Raw genomic sequence first — 23596 nt, 5'->3', positions numbered from 1 at the left:
AAGCCCCCAAGTTGGGGACTTGGGTTGCGCTTTACCCCTGCGCCACTGCCACATCCATAAAGTCGAATTTCTTGTTGATTTGGGCATGTATAGCATTTTTATAACAACTGACCATAACAAGCTACTCATACTTGTTGTACAAAATGGCTCTATGTACATGAAAAAAACATAACCCCCTCCTTAAAAACAAACAAGACTCATGAATGACAACCTTGAGTAAAAGTAAAATGGTATTTACTCTTTTTTTAAAATAATGCATAATATGATAAAAATGTGTTAATTAATGTGGTAACATATGGTACTTATGTCTATATTTATATATGTTGGTACAGTTTTAATGATGTTATTTTAAGTAAAATTAAACCCAATGAGCTACTTTAGTTCTCCATCTCTTGGAGAAACCCATAATAACAATTGTAACCTGGGAGGCTTGAAAACTGAATTAACTGGACAATCAGACACCTCGTAAATACTTGAAGAATACAAAACAAACRTTTATAGAAAAAAAGCATCCGACCCAGAGTAACCCGATTAAAATCATTGTCCATCACCTTCGACTTCCAGATTAATGACTTAAAAGGCAAAAGGAGAAAGCCTGTGTCCTATTTTAGGTTTTGACTGATTGATCGTAGGTTACCATGTTTCTCTTAGTTCAGATTGACATAACAAGGTCAGGAAACGCCAGAGGAAGAGGGATAGAAGCCATTTGGTTGCAACAAATATCAACCCAGTGAACTACACAGTCAGCCAGTCTGTGGAGCCAGAAAAGAAAACAGGTTTCCTCTTTAGATCATCTCTGGCATAACTAATGCCATCAATCACGGGGAGATTTGTGTAGATATAAGGGCTGTATAAATAAATCGATTCGGCGATATATCGACATTTTCCACCCTCGGAAAGTATCGATTTTTCATCCACGTATCTATCCGTTAAACCACAGGGGTCCATAGCCTTATAGCCATTTTTAACGTCTAGTTTGTTGCAGCATAGCAGCAAGACTCCGCCTCCCTCAGTCTCACTTTCAACATGATCTTAAAGTGCCTATTATAAACTACASACCAGTTTTAAAATCGTGTTAATAGGCCAAGTATAACTGGAGTTATGCTAAAATTAGTAAACCATATTTTTCTRATCGTCAGAGAAATGTCAAAAGCGCCGCCATTCCCCGGCTTTTCCGATTATGTGAGAGGGAATGAGCTTCCAAGCGTACAAAACGAAACATTAGATTCCTGTGGTTTTGTAAATGTAAAATCTTCAATAAATAACGATGGGCTGTATTTTGTTGCTGAGAAACGAAGTAAAGTTGCGCAAGTAACCATGGAAAGAGAAACGGAACGGAGAAGCGGAACGGAGTAGCGGCGCGAACGCAGCAGTGAGATCGCGAAATTGAGGCAAAWTTCAACTGGTAGCATTCACTTCGTAATTAGTTTTTAGCTTAGCGGTTTCTGTTCTGTATATAAAGGATTACCTGAAGAATGAACATGGGTTGATAACATCCGAAGCGGACGCGCAGCAGCAGCGGCGCTGTGCTTTGAGCAGGAAGACGAAGAGGAAAAACCCCCAGCCAGAATCCGTGGCGCAGTGAGGATTTCCATGATAACAATGGCTGATCGATCATTTTTATTGGCAACAGACAAAGAATATCAGAGACTGAGAGAACTATGAGATCCTGGCAGTCTGAGAGGCAGCTACTCAGAGATCCAAGCAGGGGAATAGCGGCGCCGCGTAGCTGCAGGAAGTCGATCACTACGGGGTTAGGCGGAGCCACTACTTTAGCAGTTAGAAGAAAGCAGCTTACAGCCACGGCTAACTCCGGGAGCCAAGGTAGAAAAAGCCCGTTTCCCCATAGTCCAAAAGCTTGCATTTGTGGCTGCATTTTTACTCCAAAATGCAGCCACAGTGTCCAAAAGAAAAACACGCAATTATTTGCATATTGAGAGTCTACAGAGGCTGATAATCTCCCCACTCTGCTCCTGGATTACCGTTTAAACTTTTGAGTTTTATGTCAAATTCACATGAATTAAATGACAGAAACTAATTCTCTCACTGCAACTTTTATTCATTTTGTCCAGCTGCAGACTGTTAGACTGTCCAATCATAGTCAGGTATTGTGTAGTTGGTGCTTCTAATCAGTTTTCAGTTAAGTAAATTCAAGTCTATGGAACAAAAAATGTCACTAAAATCGCTGTCCTAAAATCTTTCAGAAAATCGTAAAAATGCACTGAATCGTATCGAATCGTATTGCTCAACAAATATYGTGATACATATCGTATCCTGACCAGAATATCGTATATTGTATCGAGAAATTATTGTATCACCACACCTCTAGTAGATATATGCTATTTTTAACTGAGGAGGAAAATCTCTTACTTGGAGATGGTGATCTATGACTATGCTCTGAATATTGTAAAAATGGGACAGAAGAAAGCGAAGTACCAAGAACTAAGTGAAACCAAAGAAATGCAAGTCATGTAAAATGAAGAATGTGGAGTCATAGTTTGTAMACTGTGGTACATGTATCATTTGYGATACTGGAGCTGGCTTTAGTGGGACTCAAAATTATATTTTATTTATTATTTCAGTTTGAGTTTATTTATATAGAGCCAGTTTGCAACAAAAAATGTTACCTATGCGCTATGCTATTAAAACCATCTGGTTTATATCTAGAAATATTGGCAACAAATAACTGATGCAAGCTACAGCTAACAAACATTARCGTCAGAAACTTCAATTTTTTAAAAATAGTTTCTATTTTTATGCACAAGCATCCACACACATTTTGTGTGTGTGTGTATATATATATATATATCATATTTTAATTATCCTACTTGCAAACTTCTTTGAATCTCGGTGTGCAGTTTGGAATAGCTATTTTTTACCATTACTGTATAGTCTCTTAGTCTTACTTTTTTTATTTTTGTTTTTTCATTTCTACCTTTTTGCGAAACAGTATGCTTTCATTTTGCCAGTCACTTTGTTGCTGGTACACTTGACTTTCCACACATACGGACAATAAAGGGTATTTGTGTTCTCCAAAAGGAAAGGGCAATGGAGAAAATTCAAAACATTCCTGCTGGATTTGAAGTGGATCACAGTGAATGAAAAATGACACTGAAAGTGATACCTGGCACTTTCAAACCCCTATTTTCCTCTTGTATTTTTTTCTTTTCTTTTTTTATGACAAAGCACAACAAACTGAACAAGTCCGTGGTAACATAGTTTTTTTTTTACTTGATATTTACCAAATAATCACATATAGTTAATAAAGTATGGCAAAGAAGTTTCTAAAGCTCCACATYGATGACTTCATGACTATTATAGATGGATGCTAAGGTACTTACTTATTGATATGTTCTGTTTATAAGCATGAAGAAGCCAGAGAAACTCTGCAAACATCTCCCATTCACATTGCAGCATACTCCCCAAACATATCAAATATATTTCTGCATAAGTTTTTATCATACATGCAATTTATTTTACTCTGCCAAACCACCTTTTTTTCCCCCTTTTGATTTGACATACGGCAATTATAACAACAAAGCTCAGACTGAAATTGTTACACCCAAAATATTCTATGGCATCACAGGAATTCAAATTGCATCTGCAGAGTTCAGTGAAACATAAAAGTAACCATCCCTCAAAAAGATATGACTGCTTTAATGTTGAACTGCCTTTGAACTGATGTCCTTCTTGTGTGCAACACCTTTCCCCGTGGTTGAGGAACTGACAGATCGAGGCCAGCCTGCAGTGACAGTGGCAAATTAAGATGTATTGCTTTTACCGAAATGATGAAATCAGGACATCATTGGGGGAAAACCAGAAAGCTCGTCTGGTGCTCAAGACTACAACACCAGTACATCTGTACATATTATCTTTAACAGAGACCAACCTTTGACAACAACAGAAAAGCTCCTTAGAATTTTCTTTTCTATAGGGATAAAATATACATGAGGTTGTGTGTGCATGTATTAAAGTTTTGATTTAGTCAATTAGTTGTAAAAAAAATAAATAAATAAATAAAGATAAGCTCTATGATTGGTTCATGGAGTGCAATAAATTACTCCACCCTCACCTTAAAATAGGGATGAAAAATATTCCCAAGCAGTCTCTGAGTGTTTGTCCATCTCCAAACCCTCTCCCACGGGCCTCTGTGAGCCTGCATATATATTAAAGTTTGTTTCTGCTTTGATCGCTCCTGCATTAGCTTCACATTTTCCGAACAGCAGCACAAGTGTTTTTTGTAGCATTCCAACTTATGGCAAAATGGTTTAAATAGCTGAATTAGGACAAAAAGAAAAAAAAGAAGGTTTATTTGTTACTTTATTTCAGTCTTTATTTATGGAGAAGCATGGAAAGACTCATTTTTGAAACTGGCCGAGTAAAGTGTCCAATGCAGCTGTGGTGATAATACCTTTCAAAATTAGATTAACTAGCTTGCACAAGCTCATGATGGGCTCAAAATGCTACACAATGGTTGGCAGCAGAGTTAAGTGTTTTACCAAGTTCATTTCTTACAGAGGTAAGTAATGCAGCCAATTTGAAGAAGCCACTGCAGAGCTAGTACTACTTTACCAAACTGAACATTTCCTTACTGCTTTCCTGAGCTACCAACTACTATGCTGCAGACACAGGTAACATTGTGGTTGGATTTTAGAGCAGATATCTACACAAGATCAACCCTCCAAACTTCTTGGGTTTTCCATTAATAAATGGTAAGTCCCATCATCTGATGTGCATGTGTACAGAAATTTTAGCCCAGTGTAGAAATAATTTTATACTATTTAGGGTGATAGGAAAAAATACCAAAAAGGAACGACACAATTTCTTTCATTTTACAAATAACTACTTAATATACCTTAMTATTTTTAATGAGCAAGGTTCCAGGTTACTTTTATAATGCATATTTAATTTAAAGCAAACAACAATAGTCCCTTGATGGCAATCAAAGAGCCAAAACCCTATATAAGCACCTTTTTGTTCTTCTTTGCCTCATCACTTCTAAGAAACAGTTGACTCACTTTTTTGCATCACAAGGAGAAGAAAGACAGAACAGAAGGGAGGGTAAAAAATCTTTAAACTGAAGATAAAATGTCCCTGAACTGAACAGCATTTGATGATTTGGTTTTTGATATCTTGATATTCTTTTATGAACGTCGTTACTCAGAGATATAGGCGCATTGTGAAGATAAAGGTGTCACCTCAAACGCTTTTTTTCCCTCCCTCTTCCTTCCGTCCTTCTCGTCTCTTCCTGCTGTGCAATAAAAATGCCACCTTTCACTTGGAGCTCTAGCCTAAGCGCCTGATCAAATCACCATGGTAACCATTTACAAGCAGTTATATGCTCTCCAATCTCCCTCTTTCGGGTTTTCTTTCCTTGTCTGTGTTTATCTCGTTGCTGTCCGCTGGTCAAATTCCTCCTCACACATTATAGCTCTATCTCCTTGCCCTGTGCGCAAACAGAGACAATCACTGACCTCTGGTGTGTCTTGTGATGAAACTTTTCTCCCCAAAATTATCAAATAAAAGCAGCAAAAAAATAAGGCCCCCAAATATCTGGAAGTATATTTATTGTAAGCACGCCATGCTTTACTTTAGTTGCACTACACACTATCTCAAAAGATTTTAACGTTATCCCCTGAAGTGATTTGTAAGCAGAAAACAAGTAGGATACAACTTTAATTTTGTCTGATTTTTTTTTTCATCCCAGCAGAAGTGTCTTGTGCATATCATAAAGTAAAAAGTGCTTGAGGGAATCATTAGTAAAACTAGTATTTTAGACTCAAATTCTTATGAAGAAACTAGCTAAAAAGTTCAGTCTCAGTGATTTAAAACATGACCATTTAAGACGTGACCTAGGTCTTAAAAGAATAGATGAACGAGTAGCTGCGCAAAGGTGTGGTGGATAACCGTGGACCACTTTGGCACTGCTGGAGAACATCACCAGTTGAAGGATTAGGAGAGGGCATATGTTCAGACACTATATTGATCTGCTGGGACATGTTGATGGTTTATTATCCTTCAGATTGCCCATAGTGCTCATGCTGGGTGCTCTCTGTAGAAGCTAAATAAGGAGCCGTGCGTTATCTGTGCTGGTGCAGCTGGAGCTGCAGACAGGTCAAGACAGTCATCCCTCAGTCGAGCCATGCCAACTTTCTGAATGCGCCTTTATGATTAGAAAGCATCTCCATTCTGTAAATGTGAGACTTATGTGAGCTACAGTGCCTAATAAATGTAGTGGCACATTGGCCTGGTACAATACACGATTCCTCCTTTTAGAATAAACTTCTACATTCCCAAGTCACTGCAAAGGGTTCTGACACGCTGTATGTCTTCAAATCCCAACTGAACACTCTGCTGTTCAAACAATTTCCACTTGGATTAATCAACACAGTCTTTCTCATTTCCTCCCCCCCCCATTTGGTTTATATTTTCTTATAAAATGCATTGGTTTTACATCATGTGAGATGACCTTAGAGAAGCGTCTTAAAAAGGACACATTGAGAGGCGTCTTTTAAATATATATAATCATTATTATTAGAACTACTTGTAGTAGTACAAGCAAGGATTGTTGTCATGGTTATTGCAACATGTGGTGGCAGCCTGCCAGGCTTTTACACCACTTCATATAGCTATGAATTTATGGGTGTCGACAGGGCAGACCAGCAGCTGCACACCATTTCCCACAAATTGGGATGTATAAAGGAAAGCTGCGCAGCCACATGCATGCGTATGGTTTTATACTTCTGAATTTTTTTGCGCCCCACTTGTCAAAATTTGACCCTACGCCATGTTTTAGTGTGAAACCTGCGTACTCTTTTGTACATGAGGCCCCTAGAGTTTCAAAGTGGCCCCTTTTCTGCCTGCTGGAACTAGAGCCAACACAAAATTGACAAATGCTGATAAAACTGATCACATAAGCTTACTTCCAGTCCTTCATGACTAGATGTCCAACAAGTGCTATGCTATGAAGTTTGAATTGTGATTTTCTCTTGTTTTAAAGCTGAAGTTGATAACTGTGCCAAATATTTGGGACAGGTTTTCATGCTAAGCAAATACCTCAGGTCATACATTTATTTTCCTGTTTTTTCCCCTGCTATTTTGGTAGCGACTTGTGAATATATTACTTTCTTAAAGTAATCCAATAAACCATCTTTTGAAAAGCAGCTAAGAAACCCTACAGGACTATACAAAAAACAATTTAAAAAGCGGTTTTCACAAGAAAAAAGCTGCAGCTGTAATTTACTTGTGATGATAACAAGGTCCATTAATTCGGAACTGTACACTAAGCTAAAGTCATTAGTAAAATGAGCCGGCTGCATTTATCGATTTGTACATTTGTTGATGAACTGCAACAAAGTTTTTCTTTTCACATGGAGGATTAATTTACAATACCTAAGCCAATAGATTACATAAAAGTCAGAGCTCCATTTAATCCTAAATATTAGAATAAAAGGTTATAATAAGTATTTACATAACTCAGTAATAGTTCTAACCACACCAACTGAGAAATGTATACTTCAATAAACAAATAGATTAGTCTAAAAAACTTGATTTATTTTCAATTTCATGTCCCTCCAACATCTTTGACAAACAAAACCATGTGTTTTGGTTACAAATCTACTTCCATAAAATAGAAAAATAAGATTAGCAAAACTCAAATTTTCTGGTAGACAAGTGCGCAATTCACCTACGTTCAGCAAAAGCCTCTTATTCAGCACAAAAATCCAATTTATATACGGGTTGTGCGCTCACTAAACTCAGCCAAGTGTCTCTGGCACCCTACATGTACAGTGATTAGATGTCTCTGTAACATATTCATTGTGTCAGAACTATATGAGGGAGGATGGGGGGCTTGGGTTAATTGCTCCAGGGGGCCCAGCACCAGCCCATTGTTTCGCACCAGGGCTTCATCTTCTGCTGAAATTTCTTCTCAATAATAGAAACCACAATTACTGACTAGAGCAGCAGAGCGCTCCTCACCAATTATTGATGATGGTGATGATCCCCCCCCAAACTATTTTTTTCCTCTATTGCAGTAGCGCTACAAGAAGTCTCTCCAGAATTCTTCATGCCTAGAGATGAAGAATGAAATGAGAGGTCCTCTCCACCTCTTCTTTCAGTGCTTTGGAGTCAAAGCATTCGGTTTGGTTTTATAACCCAACCCTGATATAAGCTTCTCTACAACCTTTTCCCTGGCCTGAGGTAAGTGTGTTTCTTGGTATTAATTATGCTATTTGTTCACCAATGATCTCAAACTAACCTCTAAGGCTTTGACTGAACAGCTGGAATGAAACGTTTTAATTAGTTGCACTGGATTTTATTTAGTGGTGTCAGTCGGAGGGGCAAATACAAGTAGATGCCACACTTTTCATATTCTTACTGGTAAACAATACCAATTTCTAATGCAGTTTTTCTATCACAAAAAACCTCCCCAAAGAGCACAAAGGTGAAAAAAGGGATCAGTTTCAGTGGGTTTAAGTGATCCTAATAATTTTTTACCGAGTTACTTAAAAGAGAGTAAGGAACAGAGCRATATATCCTGCTTTAATTAATTTAATTGTGCATGTGTGACAAATATGCCCAGTTTGTATCACAGCTGTAGAGCTAGTTGTATAGTTATGTCGGAGGTCAATTCATTGTCTAATAATTCATCCTATTGGAAGAGGATTAATAAGTCTTAAGAAACTTCAGACTTTTGGATGAAGCAAAAGAGCAGCTTGTTGAGCTCACAATTATATTTGCAAATCATTTTTGTTTCTATACACCATACCTTCCCAGCTATAAGCAGCTCCGGTGTGTAAGTCACATTAGTCAAAAAATGCACTACGGAGAGGAAAAAACAAATATAAGTCACACTGTCAGTCATGTTCATTTATAARTTGGCAAACAGGGGAAAGATATTGTCTATGTTCATGATAACATGGATGTGTCCAGTAATGCGCTGGACACATGTACCTGCTTTTCAATAAACTCACAGAAACGTTCAACTTTGGCAKGCATGTCTGGTTGACAGTTTCTGAAGCACCAATGTCCGTGCTCTGATCGTAGTGATCAGGAATTACTTCTCTCCAGTCTGGCATAAAGTCTGGAAAATACAGTATTATCCATGTGTTTGGATATTAAATATATTWAAAAAAACACACACAAACCTAAAGTGTTTATTAAGGAAACTTCAGGTTCACTTCAGGACTTTCAGTATGACTAAGCTGGTTTACTCTTTCCTTAATGACCTGTCATCATTGTAATTGATTTTGGGAATAAAACCTGCTTCAGAATAGGTCAGGAATTGATTGTTTGCCTACAAATTGTTAATTACAATTTTCTGAATCATTTCRTATAYATTAGCATGCAGAGGGTYCAACATAAAGCTGTGTAAAGGTGATGATCAAAATGAAATGTTAGTGAGAAGATTGACAAGACTTTGTTAGGTTGGAAACTTGTGTACTTTTTCATGCTGTCAATGGGAACGTAATCTCCATTAGGATCATCACGTGTCAACGACACCTTGCTTTAATGCACATCCTGTGATGGATGGGTTGAAATATCAGTAGGAGACAAAGTTGTTATTCAAAATGATGAAAAAGCATAACTTAATGCACTCCAATTGGAAAAAGTAAAATAAAATGCAGACATAAATGTCAGGTCTGTAATGATGTAGTTAGAAAATGTTTTTTTAAGCGGCTGGAAAGCTTATTTTAATGTTAACCTGTTCTGAACCACTTCTCCCCAAGCTTCCCAGCTCAGATGAGTAAACCACCGACAAATGACAGAAAATACAGCACGAGTTTCTCCCAGAGGGCAACTTTATTACCTCACCTCCCACGCAATTTATGACACACCAAAAGGGTAAATTTCTAATAACGTAGCAGGGCTTCTCTGACACTAACGAGTGGCTGCAGTCCTGCAGACATTATTTACTGTCAGTCACAGAATCAACCTTTTTCAAATTGCTTCTTAGATACTTCACAGAGAGGCAATTTAGCAAGAAAATGCAAGCCACCRTTAAATAAGGGAAATACATGGAATTCAAATCGCACAAGACAACCTCTGACTAGAGAAACCAGAGGCACGTTAAATTGTTTTTTAAGGGGTTTGTGGTGAATAAACACATGAATATCAGAAATTTATWAAACAAGAATTTTCTTTCTCTCAACATAAGAAATACTGATTGGAGGTTTCACCTTCACACTGAAAACACAGCTTTACATTGTGTCTCTGAGGTCAACAACTACTCTAAACTGCAAAGGATTAGCTGAGTATGGGCCAGACTGCAGCAGAACAGGCTGCTGCTGAGAAGTAAACTGTTTGATAAGCTGCAACTGTATATTGAGCTGATTGAAGTGATCTGACTTTTGCATTTACAGGGTTAGTCAGTGTCTTAAGCACCTGCCATCAATGTTCTTGAAAGGAAGCCTCTAATGTCAGCTCCAGGCAAAATCTAATTTCTGTCATTCACCAAATTCTATGTTTGAAACACCGACAACTACTATTCGGTAAGAAAAGATTAAAGATTGTTATGTTCCACGRTACAAGGCCACATTGTTGCAATGTAAAAGAGTGAGGAAAAAAAGAAATATTTTCCATTTTTAATATAAAATTGAAWAACAAAGAAGGACGTAAGATTATGTGGATTAACAGGATTTCATTCTTCAAAATTATCCCAAGACTGTGTTATGGTCTGGTGACACCAAACTAACTTTTGGACCACGATGTAAGTTATTGTTTGCCACAAAAACACCAGAGGACTGTTATGAAACACTGCAGTATACTTTGGGGATGCATTTCCATTTGGATTCCAGTTTTATATTTTCAAGCAAATGGTAAGGTTACTTAAGACCCAAAACATTCAGTGTCTGCCATTAAGCTGGCTACAGCGAGGCATTTTATATTTCATAAAGTGGGATAATATTGCAAATATTTGGCTTGTTTATAGACTTTTACAAAATGCCAAATATTGTTATGTATATTAGTATGAGGATGTGAATACCTAYGAAACATTTTATTTGTGCATCTCTCCCTCCGGTTTGTTTTTAGATTGGTACCAGATATATGTAGCGTGCGTTCTGCTGTGTGGCTGCACATATGGCTGACTTTGAATGAAAACTGTACATGTCAACCTTTCTAACTAGAAAAGGGAAAAACAATGAAGCAAATGGCAAGGCATTTTTTTTTTGTTTCATTACTTGTGTTTATTTTCAGCGGTTTGTCTCTTAAATTTATTGTCATAACTAAAAATGAGGCTGAACTTACTGTACAGTGCAGATTGATTTTTACCAGTTCTGCGAAAGACCTGCATCGAACAGTTAAAAGATCAATGCATGCACCAATGCACATTTGCAAAAATAGCTACAAGAATTTAAGGCTACAGCCCTTGCTTGGTTAACAAAAAARTCCTCACATGGACAGCCAGATTTTATCTGTCGGTACTAAAGTTTAGCTGTCAAATTATATCAAGACTCTCTCTCTCTTTTTTGTATTTAAAAAAGTTTTATATTTTTCTGCTGCAGTGTAAGCAGTACAAAACATATTGATCTTCCTTCTCTTTCCCTCTGCAGCTGCCATAAACATCRTCAATGGATCCATTTGTGTGCCCCGCCTTTACGTAAATACCCTGAATCAAACTGTGTTCATGTGTGGGAGGAAAAACATTTGCTGGACTTTGAAGTTTCTTGGTAAATGGCCTTCTGGCAAGACTGCAGATTTAAGCACTTCAGTGAACAGTTTTTSTTGTTTTTTTTTWAAACAACTTCAGGCAACAAAGTAAGCTAATGTCTGAGTCATCCTTGGACACRTTTAAGGAATGACAAGAMAAGATCAAATTAAAAGGTGCTATACAAGTGTAGCTGGACTCCCTGTATGTTTTCTCTGTCAGTGTTGTTCAAATTGGCTGACTTTACAGATGTTGGCACTTGTTATATTCCGTTAGTCACCTTGTAGGCTCATGAGGTGACAAAAGAATATGCTTAGATAAAAATGTAGAACATTAATCATAATGAAGTTTTGGCAGGCATAACAATAAAGGAAGGGCCAGTGTGAGACATGAATCCCAGCATCCCCAAACAGCAGCAACTACAAGGACCTGAATGCTTCCAATCAAACAGCATTGAGCCGGCATCTTACCGTACCGGTTTGAATTTAATTAGTGCCCTTTATCAACACAGTCGCACCATGCTGACCTAAACTGCTTTTGTTTCCCGCTAAGAGACGATTACAATTGAAATGAACACTGTGCTTTAGAATTCAAAGCAGACGCGCCTAAAGTCACAAAGGAGGTTCTGTGAAGCAACAGAGGAAATCAAGCCACAAGCAAAAATAAGAAAAAGAAAAGAAATAAATTAAAGGCTGCAGCTGTGCCACTGCTGGGCGGCTGGGATGCTAGTTGCACCATGAATGCATTATCATTAAAAGTTTTCTGTCCCGGAGCAGAAGGCAACCCATGGAAATGTCAGACACAAATTGAGGTTCATTAATATGCTGCACTAGCCCTAAGAGACCCCCTCTACCCCATGACGCTTTAACTGTTGTCTAAATTAGGCCTTTAAATGAACTCTTCATACTGTTCAGATCTGGCTGTCTCAGGTGGAAATGCTTAATAAAATGGTAAGTATCCTGGTAAGAAATGCTATTTAAGAATAGTCTTAAATAGCATTTAAGACTATTCCCCCATTTCAATTGTCTGTAAATATAGAAGTAGAAATATTTTTATTAAACGCAAACTGTACAGCAAATAAAGTCATACTTGATTTCTACAGCTGGTATTACATCTGCTGACAGAAAAGCATTCTGACCTTGAAATGATTTCTTGATGGGTGTGCACACAGTAAGCAACATCTTTCAAGGCTTCATAAGGTTGTCAACTTTTTTGTTATCTTTTTGTTCTGCTTCTGATTTTTGTTTTACAATTCAAGTGAGCCAACAAGCAAAGTTAAATGCAAAAAAAAATCTTCTTCAGCTTCTATGTTATATTAGTGTAAGAAAACACCTAGCTTTTTGGTGTTCAAAAGGTAAGCCTAGAAAATGTCAAACTTATCTCTTCTAGCTCAACTGCAAACAAACTTGAAAAGCTGTGATATGACATTCTGCAAAAGAAAAATAAAAGATCTACAGAAAATTCTGAATTTAAAGTTAAAATTTCTTTTTTTTAAATTATGATAAATCAAACAACAAAATATTTTCGCATTAAACATAGTAATAAATGGTGACTTTGCAGATTTTAAGCATGCAAGGTGAGAAGAGAACAGACCTCAGAATGGATCCCTGCAGCACACCAGACGTCAGAGGAATCTGAAACTACCTATCATGATGGAGAATATTCTGTTAAGTAGGACTCCAACCACTGAAGCACTGCTCCCTGAAGGGAGTTGTGACTGCTGAACCAAATGACTAATGAGCACTGGATGGTCTTCAGCTGTTCTAAKATCCAGTAGAACAGGTTTTTTGGCATCAAGCGACCAAACAATATTTTTCTGTAATTTGAGTGCCATAGCGATATCTGAAGCCAGACTGGAATTTCTCCAGCAAGTTATTTTCACATTGCTCCAATGTGAAAATCAGCTTTTATCATCTCCAAAACATTAGAGCTGAATAAAAACAATCCTTTTCAGAAGTTTACATAAAAAAGATCAAACGGAAGATTGGCCCAAAATTGGAAAAGGCTGTTTAAAAAAAATGTCTAACCACAACATGCTTGAAAACAAATGGGACAGACCCTGAGCTTTAGACAGCTATTAACCATCAGGAGACAAGCATCAAAGGTCTGTTTGAGCGTCTTGGAGAGAATGACGTCCAGAGGACAGTTGGTAGGTCTCGTCTGTTGAACCACCTCAAAGAGGTGCAGTAGCAACAGCAGCTTGATCAAAGACAGCAGAGTTCATTGGAGGAACATGTAATTGGACACCACTAAATATACAGGCAATGGTCTGTTTGATAGAGTTCATGTTGCTAACAAAATAATYTAGAAAATTATCACAGGTAGACTCTGTAGCAGTTTTTATAAGTTTGGTAGAAGAATTAATGGTAGAATGAATGGCGCTAAATAAAACCCGCAGTTGGTTACATCTGGTGGAAACTAAATACTGAGATTTAGCCTGCTTAACATCACTTTGATATTCACAAAGACAGTCTCTCAGTATCCTCAGGGATGCATGAAGTCTGTCTTTCTTCCATCTGCATTCTGCTTTTCTGCTTCTCTGTGCAACGGCCCGGGYGGTATTATTAAGCCATTGATCTGGCTTGATTTTTGTAGAAGTCTGCTTTAGAGGAGTGTTGGGTCCAAACTCTTTATGTAGATGAACTGAAAAGACGTGACAAATTCCTCTGGACGTAGAAGAATGTCTAGCCCATCAATGGAGTATAATTCACTGCATTTACAGGCAGCAACAAACTGTCCTGCAGTGGATGAGGTGATGGAGAAGTGCAGGGAGCATAGGTTTTACCACAGGAGGAGTGGACACAAAGGGAACACATATTCAAACATAATGGGAAAGTGATCTCTATAGTAGATACAAGAAGGCCATGAGAGATGATTGGGTAAGTGTGTAATCATGTCTATGTTTGGGCCCTGACACTGATTGAGACGAGCCAAAGCAATCCAGAAGGTTTTGAAACTTAATGCCAATTGGTTTCAGGGGCTGCAAACAAGAACATTAAAGTCACCACACAGATGGAGTCCATCAACAGTTCAGCTAGCAATTCTGAAAAATCTGATGAAATTCTTTGTATATTTTGGTGAACAATATACATATTCCACCACAGTCAAAGCTCAAGTATTTTGAAGACAATGATCGGCAGCTGAGGTCATGATTGAACGCAGCAGAGAGACCGCCTCCATGGCCAGACACTCAGGTAGGAGTAGATTGGTGCGTGGAGCTCAGAGAGAGCACTGCTTGGTTTCAGCCTGGTTTCAGTCAACAGGAATAGATCTAAATGGTGAGTTGAGATGCGATCGCTCAACAGAAGAAAGCTTCTACTTGTAAGCGATCAGGTATTAAACACACAGATCACTGCGGCAAACAGAGGACTATAGCCTCTGCAGYACGACTAAGTACCAAAGGTAAGTCATGCTGTAGATATCCATAATGAATGAAAATGTTAACAACAAACGATTGCACACCAGAAATGACGAAACACCAAGAATGGCAAAAGGGTAGAACACAAATAATATTGAACTCAGACAGAAAAGGTAGAGTGCGAGGCATCAACAAAGGTGCCACTTTTTCATGTTCAAAGCAGTGTGGTGCCAAGCCATTAAAACTTTCATAAGTTACTAGTACAATTGTAAACTGCTAAACTGGAAGCCAGTGAAAGTCTACCAACACAGAGCCAATGTGGCCAATGTACTTCCAGTCGTGAATTGAGCTGGTTGCATTTTGCAATGCAGCAAAACGTATAAGACACTATTTCAGATGACAATGCTTTTTGCTGAATCCCGTCTGATGGATTCAGGTTGCTACATTTAAACATGCTGTAAGGCTTTCAACAGATGCCTGAAAGGTTGAAAATATTGCAGCAAAATGTTCCATATTTTTTTCAATTGAGCTTTCAGCCTCTGTCAACAAAATGCTAGATTCACACATGTTGGCGGATATTATGCTCAAAGTCAAGAAGTTTCCATACAGAGTCGGTTGTTAGCAGGTAGCTAAAGGAAAGAGGGAAGKATTTTTTAATTGGTATTAATTATTATTAACCAAAACCCCTCAAACAACTGAATGTTCTACACTCTATGTCTTCAGGTTAAAGACTTAAAACCCAGATACTGAATGCCAGCCAAAAAGAAAAATAGTTACAATACATAATGTGGGCTTAATGAAAAGTAGGCTTAATACCTATTTAACTGATTAAAATGTGCAACAAACKTTTAGTTCAAATTATTWCTTCTTTAATAGGGATGACATACTGAAACATTATACAGTATAAAAACATCCAAAACTCTCAAAGTGAAGACTAGGATACAGATCCCATGTCAAGGCATACTGGAACAAGTCCACACCCTATTAAACTCAACTAAAGGATATGTGTGATGAACCTGAACACTACGTAGGATAGCATACTTCCAGAACGCTTGTAATAATTAATATCCAGAATGCCCAAGGCAAAGTCCTTCGGTCATGAAGCAGAAGAAAAACTGTCAGCAAGCTTGGTCCACACACTCACCAYCATAAACAAACTATGTTGTGAGACGATTTATCAAATTAAGAAATATTAAAACAGACAAGAAACTAGGTAATGCTAGCTGCACACCTTARCTAACACCTCCTGACATTTTCCATTTACTCAGGATTAGTAAGTTGGGCAGAGCTCACACTGGCTACTAATCACTGAAAGGGAGGACAAGTTTAATACACTGCACTTTTAGTTTAATTTATTCTTGTATAAAGAAAGGCACATTTCTGAGCTATATAAAGAAAGTTTCTAATAAAATGAAACTTTCATATACAATAAGAGGTCTTGTTATCCTACATTTTAAAAGGGGTTTAGTCACTGAGAAACACTTATACGCATAAAGTTGTTCATTAGTAATTTGTGAACTTAATTTGTAGAAGGAAAATAAGAAAAACTGAAACAATTCGACTCATCAAGCAACCAATAGATATATCCTACTGTTAAGATACAAAAAAATCATCATTCGACAAAGATTTTATAATTTTTTTTAAATGAGACATCTCCTAAAAGATAATACGGTGTTGAAAAGGCATCATTTAAATTAGAAGTCAAATAAGAMAATTGATTTCAGTCAAAATCTACCAGTAGTGTTACATTTTTAGGGTAAYAACTTATCTATGCTGAACTCTTACMAAAAAACAAAACAAAAACATCCAGAAACAAAAAGTACTTGATTGGTTGTATACATGTTAATGGCAGAATAAAACAAAACTCAAACCTAAGTAACCTCAGACTGGGCTCCTTGTTTGTCTTTAGTGCTTATTGCATTTGCTTCATTTTGTTTTGTACAGTGTATGGTTGACTTCCGTTTTTTGATTTGATGCTTTTGTTTTGGTGAGACATCTTCTGTATATATGTCGTAGAGCTCAAGGACAGAAAGGAACGGAAGACAAGTTGCAACAAAGTATCTCGTTATTAGCGCCCCCCCTTGATAGAGGCACAAGGAATGTTTATTTTGTAAATAAGGATGGTTCTAATGTTGATCGATTGAAATTGTGAATYTATTTTTATTGTATACAAACCCATAGGGTATAGTTTTGAATTAGAGTTGAGATTTTTAGTAGTGAACGTTATTGTTACGGCCCTGGGCCTTAAGGGCTGGGCWGCAGGTGTTGCTTTTGTCTGTCCTTGTGCTCCTCCCCTTTACAGGTGCTGCTGATCAAGTTGATTGGGAGTGCAGAGTACTTAAACCTGGCTGTCTCCATCTTCTTGGTCGCCTTCGGCGTCCACTCTGCCGCTTGACGCTTATGGTGTTCTGTTGCCAGGCCTCGGCTCCCCTCCTTTTTGCACATTTGCGTTTGTCTTTCTTTTGGCACTTCAACACTTCCATATGCACTCATACAACACATCCAAGCATTTGCATCACACCACTTATACTGATATCCACAATCCATTGTTGTTTTTGTTAATAAATATTCATTTTTCTACACTTTAATCCCTGCATGGTCTCCCGTTTTGTTATGACCTTGAGCCAGTCGTAACAGTTATTTTTAGTTGAAACATTACTATTTAAGAGCGTGTTTTTGTAGCTCTCACTGTCTGTGTGTGTGTGTTTGTGCATGCAGCTCTTACGGTGAAACTCATGGCTTACTTCCAATAAACCTGGCTGCTCATCAGTAAAGCCACAATCATTTATTTGGGAGCGGGGTTCTGCTACAGATACTATCCGGTGACAGAGCTGCAAACTGAACCGTCGGCTGAAATTCAGAACCATGGACAGCGGATGTCAAACGTTTTAACAAGAAACTTTAGAAAACTCATCAAAACACAAGCCATAAACCACACGGAGTTACCCAAATAATACGTCAAACTTCAWACGCTAGAAAGTTGCAGTGACGTCAAAAAAGTTTGCATACAAGTATGCTTGCGCGTTGACTAAGCWGCTCAATACAATCGTTTTATAGTAGAACCATGTGATTACTTTAACAAAAATCAAGAAATAGACAGAGCACTAAAGTTTTGCTTTTTCTTTGTGGTGTGATATGATTCAATTCCATTCAAGATGTGGATATATTGCTAGCACAACAATGCTACTCGGCCTGTTATTGCAGTGCAAAGCGCAGTGTCGCTATAATTATTAACAGCTGCACGCTAATTAGCAAACACAGAGTAGATGGCTAGATTTAAAAGCTAATAGTTTCTCTTCCTGTGGACTGCTCCATCAACTATAACACATTTAAAAAAAAAGGACACTGCACTATGTAGCCAGGCCTGAGCTAACAGACAGATGTTCTGTGTAGTAACAAAGACTGAGTGGGATTTAATCCATTCAATTAACCGCTAATGAGCCACGCTGTGAGCACCCGGTCGCAAAACTCACCTAGGACGAAGAAAGGGAGCTCGGTGTTTTCCAGGTCGTCCACCACCACCACGTCCCCTGGAAAATCGTTCCTCACGGAGAATAGCAGCTTGGGCTCAGAGGCCGACGGGCTGTGCATGATGCTCAGGTCGTTCTCCCTCAGAAACGGCAGCGCTGACACGGTGACGCTCTTCATCTTGCACTCGGTGTCCTGGCTCTGGTCTTCGTCGCCGTTCAGACCCCGGACCGCGGTGGTTTGGTCGGCTAGAAGGAGCCACAGCAGCCCCATAAGCCGAAGCAGCGGTGTCGGCTCCATGTTTAGACTCGCCGTCTCCGTCGCTCCTTTTTTTTTTCCTCCTCTCTCCTCTCTCGCCCTCCTCGCGGTTTCTCTTGCCGAGTGCTTGAGTCTCCCAGCGCAACGCTTGGGAGGGATGTGCTGCGCGTGGTGCACCAGCGGGCTCTCTCAGTGTAGGAAACAAACGCCTCCTGCTTCTTGCCTCTGATCAGTCACATGGTTTTTGTTGATACATAGCTGGGCATCGACTGTGTGGCTGTTTGACTGTGTTTTAATGCTGTTGACCCCTTACTGTAATGGATCGATAATCTGTCTAAATAGCTCTGTAATGGCTGAGCATGGATTACTAACTGCGAATGCACCCAAAGTGCCCTTAAGGCCCCRTCAACAAAAGCATAATAATTTTTAATCTAATTGTGCATTTGCCCTCTCATACAAATTTGCATATCATAACCAAGGGACACCACTGGCATTTTTAACAGTTTGCCTGACCTCTTTTATTGGGTGGRTGCTAGACTGGTGCATGTGTAATTGCCTAATTGGTGGTTCAGATGCACAAACTGATTGCTACAACTCCCGGTACTCTGTYAGTGGCTGTAAGATCTCAAGTTGTGCTGTTTTTGTGAGTTGAGAAGGCTACATTCTRGGCCCAGAAAGGTTGATACTTCCATTTAGAGCTCACCGTTGCTCTGTTATGATTCACTTTTATAAGAAAATGGAAATCTGTGTAATGAAACTCAGTCCAAGAGTAAAAGTGTWAAAACAAAATTAAGGGAGAAATCATGTTAGTCAAGTCTACATGATTTAAAACGGCTCAAAAATATAAACAGCCATTCAGCAATTTAACATGGGTCTTTAAAATGTGGGTTTATATTTAAGTGGGAGAAAAATAAAGCATAATTATAAACAGTTGAAACCTCTAGAAAAAGCGATCACAGCCTAAAAATATTTTTGGAATATCAATTTAACTTTACAAGCTTGGACTCTTGACCTTTGTGTACTGTGGGAGGATCTGACACCATTATGTTAGCTACAGATCTCCTACTCTTCATAGTGGACGCTTTAAGAATCATTTTTTATGATTTTTTTTATATATATATATATATATATATATATATATTGTACAAGCATATTCTTCCAATGTGAATACAGAAAACACTCCTAAGTCAGGCTTTTAAAATTGCCTTCAGATTTCACCAACAATCACATTTGTTTTTGGTTAAGGTTTCTACCACATGTGCTGTAAACAGGAAATTCTCATTAACAAAACTAGAAAGAGTGATGATCGTTGGTAGTTTGGGTTTTGTTTTTTTGTTGGCATTTGTGTTTTGAATCACTTCTGAGTTTCTCGTTGCTGCCCATGTCCTGTCATTTCAAATCTGTTACTGTAAGGTCTTGGCATGGATGATCTATTTTCATCTGTACATTATTGTTATTAGTCTTKCTGTATTAGTGAATTCTTTTGTGTGTAATTTCTTACTCATKTCTTGTGGCTTTTCYTCCCTGTTTTGGTGTGTTCTCTTAGACTCTTTCAATTTTTATTTCCAAATCACGTTGTTTCTCATTTAGCTCTGTGTGTTATTTTTCGCCTTCCTTCAGTCTCTGTTTTGCTCTCCTTCACAGCTGTTCTACATCCYCTTGRTTAAGCTCACGTGAATCCAACACCAGTTCCTTCTGCCATGCTGCCAAAGCTCCTTGTCATGTTCGTTTCCTGTTCATTCTGTAAAATTTTCAGCTAAACTATGTATTCTGCTACCGCGCTGAGCCCCTAGTTCTCGTCCGCATTTTGGTTCTACTCCTAACTCCCGATACGCGACTGAAACAACAACCACATGCAAACTCCACATAAATTCCACYGGAACCAACATCTGCAGAGAGCTTTTCTGATTCTAAATCCCTTGACCGCTTTTTTCGACCACACGATTGCAATTTGGATTTGGACACAAAGCCGTAAGAAAAGAAGATTGCATTTTCTGTGTCACTACTGTCCCTCCATTTAATATTTAAGCAGCTCTGTGGTCTCCTATTAACTGCCATCTCACTCTGTCCTCATGAAAACTGTTGAAAAAGTCCAAAAATAGGACACGGACAGCATCAAAGCCAAAAGGGCAACAAAATGAAAGTGGACAAGTCTTGGCTGCTTAAAGTAAGTATTTTAAAACCGGTGTGAGTAAATAGAATAAGTGAACTAGTTTGTGTGTGCATTTATTATTTATGCATTTTTGATTGTTCCTGAAGTTGCCAGTTGAGGGGGGAAAACTGTTAAATATTTTACAATGTACAGTATTTTTGTAAGTGTTTGCTTCTAGGTGTGTTTTTGCCCTTTTCTTTAGCCGCGTCGCTGTGCACCGTTGGAAAAGCCAGAAGTTCTGCTCGACAGTCAACCRAGGGTGAAGGAAAAACTTTTCTGTTAAATTGGTTTGAGGCATGAGGAGAACTATTGGTAAACGGTAATAGTTATTCCAGTGTATTTGTGAACATCTGCAAATAGCACTAGAACATTTTGTCCAAAAGCTAAATAAAAATTAAACCTCTGACTCTTAGAGTTGCACTACAGTTCAGTTTTCTTCCAGGCATGCTACAGTGCAAAATTAGCTCAAATTATTCCTAAACTAGTTTTCACTCTGTTCTAGAGTTAAACTTGCTAACTATTTACCATTTATCACAAATGCAATTGGGAACAAGACGTGCAGTCAACCAGTAATAAGTGCGAGGTGGCTTTTAAAAGCAAATACTTACACTTTTTCATCAATGGTAAATTGGAGCCACACTGGTTGAAAATAAGCCATATTGCATCTAAAAGATTACGAGTTTCATATTTGTTGGAGCTGATGATTTTTTTTAAAGCATGTGTGTTGTTTCTCAAGTTTCAAAAGGATAGTTCARAAATCTCTTAGGTGTCTTTTATCCATAAAGCCTGACTTTGTTGGGTTGACTGTGTGTGAAGACATTTTTTCAGGTGAACATGGGGGGGAGGAAAAAGTATCCCCTAATCCGATAAAAGCAACTGTACTGTCCCGACTTCACTGGGGAGCTCATTCTGCCAAGAACCTTGGCTAAGATAAGCCTCTGTGGGGCCCACAGAGAAAAGGCAGAGCCATCCAGAAATGGAGGCATCTAACGATTACAACAGAGGGTTTCAGAACTGAGGACAGCAGGCACCTGGACAGGAATCCAGATTTCATAGGAATTATGTCTGTCGGGTAATTTTATATATTTAGATTTCAGGTCAGATGTTGAAGTTTATCTACTTCTAATAGCGTGAGCAAACGTACTGCAACAAAAATACAAGTTGAGGGCAATGCTTTCCGCTTTCTATCATCTGATATTAGGTGCTACAAAATGTAGCCTAGARACAGGATGATTCACATCCCACTCTCACTGTGTTCCAGTGTTCTCACAAACTAAATCTATTGATTTGTTGCCTCAGGCATGGTGTTTTCCCTTTAACAATATGAAGATAAATGCAGAGTTATAATCAGAGTGGCTGAATAGGCATAAAAACTGCATACAGGAGTTTGAGGCATTGAGCGTCGGAGCTTCACAAAATCTGTCAAGCAGGACTCCTGTATTTAAGACAAACTCATGCGGAGCCTGACGGTGTAATACAAATTTCAAAAGTTTTTTTTTTTCCCCATAATGTCCTCATCCATTTTGTTATTTTAGTTTTTAAAAGAAAATTGTTTAATAAAAGCAGGAGGATAGACTGAGTGAGATGGAGACTGGATGCAAGAAACACATCTGCCACAGCAAAATATAAGTCTTCTTGTGGGGCATAAAAAATAACATTTTGGTGTATATACAAAACAAAACTCTGCATAACATGGTTGGAACTATGCCCATTATAATCCAGATTAGCAATAAAAAGTACTTTTTTTTTCTTTTTTTTTTTACGGTAAGCCCTTTTTGGCACAACTGTTTTTTGYCGTTTCGTATTAAACAAAAGTACTCATGATGCAAATGGACTTTCTTCTGAAGTCCTTTTACATGAGTTTCTTTTTGCCAGGCTCCACTTGTTGATTTTAAAAAAAACAGCAAATAAAAATTGAAAACACATCCAAGTAAGTAACGCGTATTGTGTTAGCGTGGGTTGAAAAATGAAAAAATAAAATTAAAAGTATGGGTAGGAATACATTTGCTCAGTAATGCATCCAAAGTAATGTTATCTTTGGATGACTCTCATTCTACAGAAACAACCTTAGAGACAACAGAGAACTTCCTGCCAGTCCCTCTGAGTGGCAGGTAGCTCTTGCATGTTTTTTGTGTTTTCCTGTTCACCCATGGTATCTGTATCCTGTCAGAAATGGCAGAATTATGCTAGCTGTAGTTCTTTACTTATTTATAAGTGGTAGTAAACATGGTTTGAGGTGTTGAAACTGTCCTTCAGGCTGAAGCTGCTGTCTGTCTGCAGTGTCCTTGATTATGAACCTGTCCTGTTCTGCTCCTCAGGGAAATCTGATCCCATGTTAGACTAGCGGCTGCAAAAAATAAAAATAAAATAAATAAATAAAAAATACCCAATTGCAGTTTATGAGCTTACACACTCGCATGTTGTATTCTTGCATTTAGTATATATATATATATATATATATATATGTATTTTAACTACATCATCTCTGCTTTTTTTTTTTGCAAATTGTGATAACATTTCCATTTTCATTACAATGTGATTAAAGAAATATGGTGTGCAAGTTTTTTTTTTTTACTATTCTTTGAATAGCATAGCAGATWAATTTTTTGTAATTATGAGCTTCAAGTCAGAAAGAGAGATGGACATAAGACAATGAACGCAAGCTCAAAAGAAACCATGTATGAAAGAGATTGCAAAGTCTGGCAAAGAT

At 38.1% G+C, this 23596-nt stretch overlaps 1 protein-coding gene across 1 annotated transcript in view; it reads right to left on the bottom strand.

Annotated features, from left to right (window-relative positions):
* astn1 (astrotactin 1) overlaps positions 1 to 18949 on the bottom strand; it is a 369159-nt gene extending 350210 nt beyond the window's left edge. Inside the window, exon 1 of the mRNA XM_017309852.1 lies at positions 18482 to 18949. Coding sequence (XP_017165341.1) covers positions 18482 to 18776 — 295 coding nt within the window. The 5' untranslated portion in view covers positions 18777 to 18949. The remainder of the gene's footprint in view (positions 1 to 18481) is intronic.
* Between the last annotated feature and the right edge of the window lie 4647 nt (positions 18950 to 23596).

The sequence above is a fragment of the Poecilia reticulata genome, linkage group LG17 (genome assembly GCF_000633615.1).
Source record: "Poecilia reticulata strain Guanapo linkage group LG17, Guppy_female_1.0+MT, whole genome shotgun sequence".
In the NCBI taxonomy this organism is placed as follows: Eukaryota; Metazoa; Chordata; class Actinopteri; order Cyprinodontiformes; family Poeciliidae; genus Poecilia; species Poecilia reticulata.
This window is presented reverse-complemented; position numbering and strand designations above follow the sequence as displayed.